General features: G+C 43.0%; 1 protein-coding gene across 1 annotated transcript; it reads left to right on the forward strand.

Moving 5' to 3' along the window:
• Positions 1 to 8,429: 8,429 nt before the first annotated feature.
• LOC136506127 (uncharacterized) lies at positions 8,430 to 9,883 on the forward strand. The gene is made up of 2 exons (XM_066501245.1): positions 8,430 to 9,602; positions 9,702 to 9,883. Exon 1 carries the CDS (start codon positions 8,519 to 8,521, stop codon positions 9,311 to 9,313), a length of 795 nt encoding a protein of 264 aa, XP_066357342.1. The 5' UTR covers positions 8,430 to 8,518; the 3' UTR covers positions 9,314 to 9,602; positions 9,702 to 9,883.
• Positions 9,884 to 10,401: the final 518 nt, after the last annotated feature.

A 10,401-nucleotide genomic window follows, 5' to 3' on the forward strand; every position in this document is an offset into this window, starting at 1 on the left:
AATTACCCATATGTCCAAAAAAAACCGAGCATTGCCACATAGATCACTACTGGCTTGATTAGATCGAGCCGGCAGTGATACAGTGTCACCACCGGTTCTTCAGAAGACCCGGCGGTGACTAAATACCAAGAGCTGGTATCAATGCCAGTTTGTAGTTGGAACTAGTGGTGGTATGAGATCGACACCTAAAATTTTAATGAAATTGGATTTCATCAGCCAAATTCACATCTGCTGCACTCTCCCTCCTTCTAAAGTACTTCCTCATTCTCTACAACACCCCTCCCTGATCTTCTCTCGTCATTCTTTCTACAATGGCCTGACCACAATCGCCCATATCTCTCATCTCATCTTTCCCTTTTGGCTCAATATCTCTCTACTTCGCTCGACGTTATCTTCTTGATCTCTATCCCTAATACCTAAATACCGGAAATAACAAACTAACATGCGCTACTACTGAAATGATTCTTGGCGACGGTTATTAGAAATGTTTTTTAGAGCCGTACAACAAGACCGCCACTACATAAAGATCATGCGTTTTCATGGACGTATTTTTCTACCGTCCCTAAAAATTAATTTTGATCAGAGCTTGACTTAAAAACGGCTATTGAAGATCGATTTTCGTGAGCCGTTGACTTAAGAAATTGCTACCGAGCTTCGATTTTTAGCGTTGGTTGACTATGTCAATAGCCCTTGAAATATTTTTAAAAAAAATTTCAGGAATGGTTAACTCAGTAAACACCCCGGAAAAAATGCACCGATATATGGAGTATAATAAGTACCTAGTTTAAGAGAGGATCAGCTGACCAGCTGGTTATTGTGTGCAGACACACAGTAAGTTCTGGCAAGCATCATGAGGAGATTAAAAACAATTAGCTTAGCAACATACTCCCTTAGTCCCAAAGCATGTATCGCTATGGTATCTGTGCCAGTCAAACTTTCCTAAGATTGACTAGAATTATACAAAATATAAGCAACAGTTGTATCTTCAAATAAGTTTATTATGAAAATAGATTCAACGATCTATCTAATGATACAAATATTAATATTTTCTTCTATATATTTGGTCAAAGTTAAAAGGTGTTTGACTTATCGGAAAGCGAGGACGGCATTTATTTTGGGACAGAGGGAATATTCAGAATAGAGTTTAAACCATTAGCTAAGCATTACAGATCATGAGCCAGCTGGCGTACCATATTCCATCTCACGCATCATGAGCAGATTATATTAATTAAGAACAAGAAACTAGGTCGTTCATTAGACTTTGATGCAACTTACTACCAACATATATATTCACATATTTTTTTTTCTTTTTATTAGCGACTATAAGCGTCAAACAAGCATCACTATCATTGCTAGAGTGCACGATTAACTCAAGATCCTAACGACTGAAGAAGACAGAAGCATAAACACGAAAATACATAGACAAAGATAATCTAAAAGTTAAATTTACAAAAGTGCTATTGTTCAGAAATGGAGTTCACTAAGATGAACTGAAAACTATCCTGACTTGACCTCAGCAGAAACTGATTAACCATGGGATACCAGTGGGAAAAAAAGAGGGAGACAATATTAGAAGTAAGCCAAGAAAATTGGCCGACAATATCTATATGGAATTTGTGCTAATGGATGCACGGTGGATCAAACAACTAAACAAAACTATTCGTAAGAATCATTTTCATGGAAACAATCCTAAATGCTATATAATTATAATGGAAAAGGCTAGCTACTAGCGCTATTTGGTCTTGCCACCTTGCTAGTTGTTTAGTGTCTTGTTACAGTTAATATGGCCAATCTATTGTTAGATTATTTTAAATGAAAATGAGGCCCATGTAATTAAAGAAATTAATTCTTATTATAAACGGCCTATGTGCGATGGTTGCTAGACTAGAAAGGATTAAAAATCAATGGGTTGAAACACCTTCTCCTCTGCCTTCAACTTATGTGAGACTTAGTGTGTGTAATTTAGAGTAAAGAGGAATCATAGTAACAGTCATCTCATGCTTGCATGGATATGAATAGACATGGATGTTACGTGTTGTGGTGTTGCCCATGAAATGGATGCATAATAATGCTGTTGCATAATGACCATGCAAATTAGTGCTTAATGACGACCATAATGCAGAGGATTAGTTACTCCATGCATATGAGCATGAATAGATGGTGGGTGGCCTAGCGTTACAATCTTTTTGAAGTTTTCAAAAAGTAATATTGTAGCACATCCAATGTATGAGCTCTAATACCAGCTATGCCAGAATCACCCCAATTATGCTAGCCACGTGTACCCGTCATTGTCCTAAAGACCTCTAACTGCTGTACATGAAAGCAAATAATCCGGTAGTCTATCGGGTGTCCTTGGGGAACCCTGAATCATCCATATTTTACAACTCATACAGGATCAACAATGGAGTTACCACAACATTACAACATTGATACAAAAATTTCATACATCGGAGTTGCGGAAGACTTATAATATTAGTTTACAAAACATATTTAAGTAAAACTTAACTTTGTGGTCGGTACTGCAAAGTCTCGACCACAAGCGTTCCTACAACGATCGGTCCTTAATAGACACAGACAGGACAAGCACGACCAAGCAACCCTATCGACGTAACCACCAAAGACAATTGCCATGTCCCGTCCGGTCTCCATTTAACATTATCATCATTATTGTATTTTTACGACCCATAAGTGGAGCCAAGAAGAGCAAGTAGATCTTATTTCTCTCGAATGATGAAACCATCATTTGGCTTCAATCGTAGTCTAAGCAATACTAAGCATTAGAGGAAACAACCTACATACTAGTGGGGTGACAAGGAAGATATCTGAATATCAAGGTAGTCATGCAGCAGTTGGTATTCACCCAATGCCTAATTACTTATTGCACATTTCATTGGACGCAATTGATAAAAGCATTTGTAAACAACAAGGATATGGTTGTATGCTCTGAGGCTTGCCTGTGTTGGTAGGGTAGTCAATCTCCTCAGAAGGATCACAGAAAACTGACCCAATTTCCACCGGCTAGCAACTTCCTTCGAGGACTTGATCAACCACGATATTCCCACTCTCGTTCACTACATGGAGATAATGATGCATACTCAATAATGGTATGCTTGAGATGATGCATGACAATGCATTGGTGAAAGCATAACAAGATTAACTTGAGTACAATTTTTTTCCTTCATGGTACTACCGCAAGTAATTGACGTAAAGCACTTTTAATTATTATTATCATCAAGTTGATTATGAGTGTAGCTAATAAGCAATTAAATTGCCAAGGAACAACAGAGGTGAAAGTGTCCCAAGGTCTACAATGAATTCCAAAACATACCCAAGCTATTTCATGATTTATCATAAGCATTTTGGTATTTATTAATTAATAAATTAAAGCATGGAAATTAAGTGAGTAATTTAAAAAATATCAAAACAGTACCAAACTTTTTGTGGAGGTAGGTTATTGCACATAACATTTACACAAAAAGTTTTATTGCCAAAACATAATTATTTTAGCCTATAAAAATTATACAAGGTATATTTTATAATTTATTTAGTGAATTTTTAAGCATACAAAAATTATTGCTTATGACCAACAGATATTTTTCCCATGTAGAGCACATCATAATAAAGCTACATAAAAATTTTCATGATTTTATCACATATCTATATTTTTATATGAATTAAACAAGATTTAGCATGTAAAAGCATTTTCTAAAAAAGAATAAATCATTTTTCTAGCGCCATAAATCTTTTCTCACCCACCTCACTCTTACCCACCGCCACTGATGCGTGGGTCCCATGGTCAAACCAGCCCAGCCTTGACCACGACCGCACCGGCGGGTAACCAGCGAGTTCATGACATCACCGCACGTAGATCTAGGAAACTAAACCAGCGGCTAGGGTTGCGCAGTAGGCCGGCCCGCGACTATGGCGGTGCAGCGGCGCGGTGGCGAAGCGGCGATGGCGCTATGGTAGCAACCTAGCTAGGGCTCAGGTTAGCACCACGAGCACACCGCGACTCTTCTGCGTTTGCTGGTTGAGTCGGGAACACGGCAAGGCTAGGTGGTCGACGGTGAGGATGACGGCGGTGACATGAACTTGCGGCGGCGATGACGTCCCGACGCGTTTGTGGCTTATGTGTGAAAACCGGCAAGCCGATAAGCATCAGGGGGTCATGGCGAAGCTAAAACGCGAAACGGCTTGGCGAGAGACTCATCGGAGCAGCCTGGCCACGGTGGGGGTGGTCATGGCGGCGCTGCGGTTGCCCGCGAGGAAGATGACGGTGTGCGACTAGCTCTGGAGGAAAGGGTTGGCACGAGCGGTTCAAGGAGATGCGCGAGGAGCAAGCGAAGCTGTAGGCGTGAGCTGACGGGCGGAGATGGAGCGGCCGTGACAAATTTCGCTGGCACGTCAAGTTCACCGGCGGCGAGCAGAGAAAGGAAAAAGAGAAGGAGCACCGGCTGCTTCGCATTTTAAAGGACGAGGACGACGTCGTGGCTTCGGCAGCGTCTTCTCGAGCTCGGCCTCGTGCACGACTGTGTGTCCACGCACACGAAATGCCGTGAAGGCGCTGGACGGCGGCGAGCAGGCAGACAGAGTGGTCACCTGTGTGTACTGTAGCATCCTGACAGTCCATCTTCAGCTTCCAATCTCTCTCGATTCCATGTAGAAACTTGAAAAACTAATAATAAAAGTTGTTCATCTTCATGCCTTCTCCAACATTGCTTAAGGAACCAACATCTAAAACGCGATGGTTTGCAAGATCTTAGCTTTTGAAAGTAGGCACAATGAAACAAGAAACTAAAAAACAGAATTCAGCCCTAGAATTTTGAAAACAGAGAAAACTTAGCTATTTTGGGAATTTTATTAATGATTAACTAACAATAAAACAAATCAGCTAATAGCACCATAGCATAGTACATACTTAGCACTAATAAATGATACTAAAGGTTGCACAAGTTTATTTGTGAAAAACATTTTATTAATTCCCCCAAAAGTGAACTTAATGTTGAAATCCCACACGGCCAAATTAGGATTAAGTGTTGAATTTCAATTTCAATATCAAATTTGGGGCTCAAATTTTAATTGGTTGGACTCATATTCATAGCCAACACTTTACACTAGTGTAAAGTACACACTCTACACCCCAAAGTTTATTTTAGCAAAATTTAATTGTTTAAACAAATTCACATATATAAATTCCCAAAGAACCTTAATTGAGATTATTGTTAACATTGATAACATTTCATGTAACGTATAAAACACTACATAGGCAACATATATGCTATGAATGAAACATGGAATGCATTTATGCCTCAATGCTGATGCATGATGATTATCATGATCAAAGTTTTATTAAGTTCATAACACCTAGGGTGTTACAATATCACTACAATAAAATAGAATATCCTTGAGGGCCAGAAGCACATAAGGAAACCATAAAAACCAGTCAAGAAAATTATTCTTGGCAGCCAACCTTCAAGGATGGCCACCAAAGGTTGAAAGCAAGGGAAATTCAAATTACCTTGAGGGCTGACCACCATAGATGATTTTCTTGGGGATTTGGCCGCCAAGGAAACAAAGACGAGGTCAGATTTTAAATAGAGTGAAGGAAATTTTCTTGAGTGCTAATGACCTCCAAGGTACATATACCACTACCGGAAACAGTAGCTTTGCCGTGTGCCCCGGGCACACGACAAAGCCTAAAAAACACTCGGCAAAGCCTTTGCCGAGTGTTACACTCGGCAAACTACACTCGGCAAAAAAAAAGACTCGGCAAAGCTGTCTTTGTCGAGTGTTTTTTGTTGAGCACTCGGCAAAGACTTTGCCGAGTGTTAAAATCAACACTCGACAAAGATTTTTCGAAAAATATAAAAAAAAACCACCACTGCCCGCTCGCGGCTCACCCCGCCACCACCACGCCGCCGCCGCAGCATAGGAAGGTTTCAGTTGCCGGAACGCAACCCCTTCCTCGACTGGAAGGACTCGCTACTCGCTTGTTCTAGCAGGGGTGGGTTTGGGCAGCAAGAACATAGGACGAATGGCAGATGAAACTGAGCTAAGCAATAAGAGAAAAGAAAACCCAAACTTTGAGATACCGCTTGCATTCCCACCGCCTGCAGCATTTGCTTCTTGCCGTGCTTGTAGTTGAGATACCGCTTGGACCTTGGGTTCAGATCGAACGCCTGGTAGCACGCTGCCACGAGCTGCGCGTAGCCGACGATATCAGCACGGAGCAGCGGATGGAGCGGCTCCACCAGGCCTCGCCAGTCGCCGGCGCCTTGTACCTCCTGCCACATGCACGCCAGCGGCGGCGTAACCATGGCTTTGGCGCGGACACCTGCCGGCGCCACCACTTTCGTCGACGCTGCAGCCTCTTGCTTGTGTTGTAGGCTGTTGAGGTTGATGATGGTCGGCGTGGCGGAGGACATCGCTAGGGTTGTGGAGACTCGTTGACGTGTTGTCGTGGTCGGTGTGCCCGGCGCCACGGCGAGCTTCGCAGCGGCAGCCATCAAGCTTTGGAGGGAGGGAGATATGGGGATTGGGGGTTCGGTGCGGCCGCTGCTCTAAGTTTATAAGGTTGCGAGTTTGACGAGTGCCAGATCATGACACTCGGCAAAGCCACATCTTTGTCGAGTGCCAGATCGGGGACACTCGACAAACATATTTCTTTGCCGAGTGCCAGACAATTACACTCGACAAACATATTTCTTTGCTGAGTGCCTAGTTTTGCCAAGTGTTTTGTTTCTAGTTTACCGAGTGTCGAACTTTGCCGAGTGTTTTTTCCTCGTTTGCCCAGTGCAATTATTTTGCCAAGTGTTTTTTTTTTGCAGTATTCGGCAAAGAGCTTGTTTGCCGAGTGCCCGATGGATTGCACTCGGCAAACCCTATTGCACTCGGCTTACCTGTTGTTTCCGGTAGTGTACCAACCGTCAAGGATATGTATTTTCTAGGGGGCCGATGAGCCCCAAGGTATTTATACCTACGGCCAAAGATATATATATTTTGTTGAGGGTGGACGACCCCCAAGAATATGTATAGAACTGTCAAGGATATATGTTTGTTAGAGGGCCGATGACCCCCAAGGTATTTATACCAACTGCCAAGGATATATATTTTGTTGAGGGTCAATGACCTCCAAGAATATGCATAGCAAAAAAGAGAAATAATCAAATGGTTGTCGTAGCTTGGAACTAAAGTCACAACCTACAGTTTCGCGTGACCGCTACACCACGAAGTCATTTGTGACTAAGTGAATGTTTCTTTCTTTTTGTATTCGTATAATGAATATTAGACATCATAAACAATTTCAAATGGAAAAGTTTGAACTAAAATGTTTTATATTTGGTCGAGTACTAGAACTTTAGTTTAGGTTGTATCTCCATCCGAGGTCATTTGAAAAATAAAAAAAATTAATTTCAAAACTCGGAGAACTTAAAACATAGTTTTTGGACTCCGAATAATTTCAGATAAAAAAGTCATTAACTATAAAGTCGTATATCTCTTCGGGTTCGACATCTTTGATATAAACTTTACCTTCATACGATATTAGTATGTTGCATGATATCTTTAAAACTAACTTAGAAAATTTCAAGCTAATGCCAATATGTATTCTCTAGTGCATAACAAGAGAAAATTGCACCTTTTGTTGGATTAATGTACCATAAAAATTATATTTCATTTCACAAACATGTTAATGGAGCAGTTATGTCTATAAAATGGAATGTCTAACTAAGAAGAGTACAATGAATCCATTATATCGGTGGTTAAGAGGAATGACTATAAACTGAATATTTTTTCCTTGGCGTGGCTACAACAATTTACTTAGGGTTTTCACCCAAGGAAACTAGCACTTCCTTAACTGTTTCTAGTTAAACCCAAGGAAATGTGAATTACCTTGGCTGTTTCTAATAACACTTAAGAAAATATGAATTACCTTGGTAGTTTTGAATAACACCCAAGGAAATGAGGAAATACCTTGGCTGTTTGTAATAACACTCAAAGAAACGTGGAAGTACCTTGGCGGTCAGGTTAGCACTCAATAATATGCATTTTCTTAAGGTTTTATACAACCTCAAGGCAATCATATATCATTGGGGTTCAATTTCGTTCCTCAAGGAAATTGTTGGACGCCAAGGATATTCTATTTTCTGGTAGTGCGTTCTTGACACTTTAGATAAGAATATTTGATGTGCATCTCTGACCACTAGTTTGTTATAGGATATATTCCTAAAATATATTAGATCTAAGAGAATCGATCTGTATGTATTCTGAAAGTTGGTACACAGGTATTTTTAGCCTGAAGCTGTACTAGATCCACACATTGGTTGGGCTTGGAAGCGGCCCACAGCAATCCTTTGGATTCGGATCGAGAACAGGTCGGACCAAGTATATGGCCCCGGCCGGTCCATGCCACCGCTCCTGCGGGACGTAAGGCGCTCGGAGTGTTAGGGTTTTCGATCCTCCATGGCGCCCTTGGAGCTGGAGCGTGAGGCCGCGGCAGCGCAAGGACCGGAAGGAGGCGATGGGGGTGAGTACCATCCATGACCTCCCGGACGACTCGCTCAGGTGGATCCTCCTCCGCCTCGCCAGCTCGCTCCACCCGCCCACCGTCGTCGGCCAGTACCACATCCACACCAGTGGCGATCACAGGTTCGTGCCCTCCTCGTCGCCCATCATCGACGGCAGCCGCTTCTCGGTCGACGATTTCCTCGACAAGGACAACCAGTACTTGCGTTGGCACGTCGCCGACTGCCACGGTGGCCTCGTCCTTCTCAGCATGACCTACGGGCCGTGTGCAGGCTCCGTGCCAAACCTCATTGTCTACGGCACCAGAGAAGTTTTTCTGCTTGACGGCGACGACGGCCGCATCTCCGTATCGAATTTCAAGGTGCTGCACCGCCACCTCACCGTCGCCCGCGCTGCCACCTCCTGCGTATTCTCCAGAGGTAACGCCGGGGAGTGGGGCTGGCGCTTGCTGAGTCGCCGGTTGTCAGACGAGGACCTATATCCGTGCTGCTCGTTGTACGCCGCTGGCCGCGTCGACGGATCCCTGTACCTGGGCTTGCTGGAGAGTAGTAGGATCATAGCCATTGACAGCACCAGCTTGGTGTTCTCCATGGTCGATCTGCCCACCCGCGTGGACACGAGTCTATTCCGCCGCCGTTCGTCATCGTTCACGGTCGTCCACGGCGCCGGCGGTCTTGGTCCCACTTTGCCGCAGAGGGCTAGCATCGTCCACGTGTGCGGCCAGAAGCTAGAGTTGTTCCGCCGGGTCCGGGGCAGCGGCGAGTGGGTGCTGGAGCACATCATCCCCTGATCATCCCCAACTTGTCGGAGGCGACCGCGACCCGTGGTCTCTTAGTCTGCCCGGAGAAGAAGGGTCGTATGACGTGAGCACCATGGCGAGCGTTAAACGCCGACGGCGCTGCGTTGGCTATCTTGTCAGCATGTCCTTACGATGGAAGGCGCTGGTTCTTCTCTATGGATGTAAATACGATGGAGCTGCAGGTGTTGCCCGAGGTACCCTATTGTCGTGAGACGAGGTCGATCTTCACCTACACGCTGCCATGGCCTCAGTTCCTGCGGGCCTGCCCCTAGCAGTTATGGTACGTATTTCATTTCATTTGAACGAGCATCGATTATTTATGTTACTTATCCATCACACTATTTATATATCGTTTATGTATTTATTTATATGTTTGCAGGAGTCAACATTTCCAGTCTCAGTGATGATCATTTATAGTATTTAGTATTTGATTAATTTCATATATTGCACGAGCGAGCTTGTTTTGGTCTCAGTTACAAAATCAAATGCAAGTCCAAAGTGCTGTTTGTTGCTTTCGTCTGTTGACGCCGACCTTTTTGTGTAAAGAGAACACTTAATGATTATCGGACCTCGTTATTGTGTATTGTGTGTCTCGCGGTACACGTGGTGAACTTTTAGGCGATTCAGACCAACAGTTTTATAACAATTTCATTCTTTATTAGCCTTCACAAATCTAGTACCTAGGAATAATGAAAGGTCATCATATGTTTTGTTTTGTTATGTGTGTGTGTGTGTGTGTGTGTGTGTGTGTGTGTGTGTGTGTGTGTGTGTGTGTGTGTGTGTGTGTGACATGGCATTAAGGTGTTGTTTAGTGCTTTGTTGCAATTTAGCCTATACTAGCAAAAATATGCCCATGCATTGCAATGGGAGAATAAAAACTATCAAATACATGAAAAACACGGATGAGGAATGCAATATCATTTCCTAATGAACACCATGCTTCTTATGCAATGTTATAAATGCCTGTTAATCTGTGCATCCACCGATTTTTTTTTATGTTGCTATAAGCCCTGTGAGTACGCAATGTAGCAATGTACTCATGCTGCTGCCAATAAGTTGTTCTGCAGGTATATTTGACT

The sequence above is a fragment of the Miscanthus floridulus genome, chromosome 14 (genome assembly GCF_019320115.1).
Source record: "Miscanthus floridulus cultivar M001 chromosome 14, ASM1932011v1, whole genome shotgun sequence".
Lineage (NCBI taxonomy): Eukaryota > Viridiplantae > Streptophyta > Magnoliopsida > Poales > Poaceae > Miscanthus > Miscanthus floridulus.

What these genes read in the sequence shown, in the direction of transcription:
- LOC136506127 (XM_066501245.1), top strand. Translation starts at nt 8,519, where the DNA reads ATGGGGGTGAGTACCATCCATGACCTCCCGGACGACTCGCTCAGGTGG.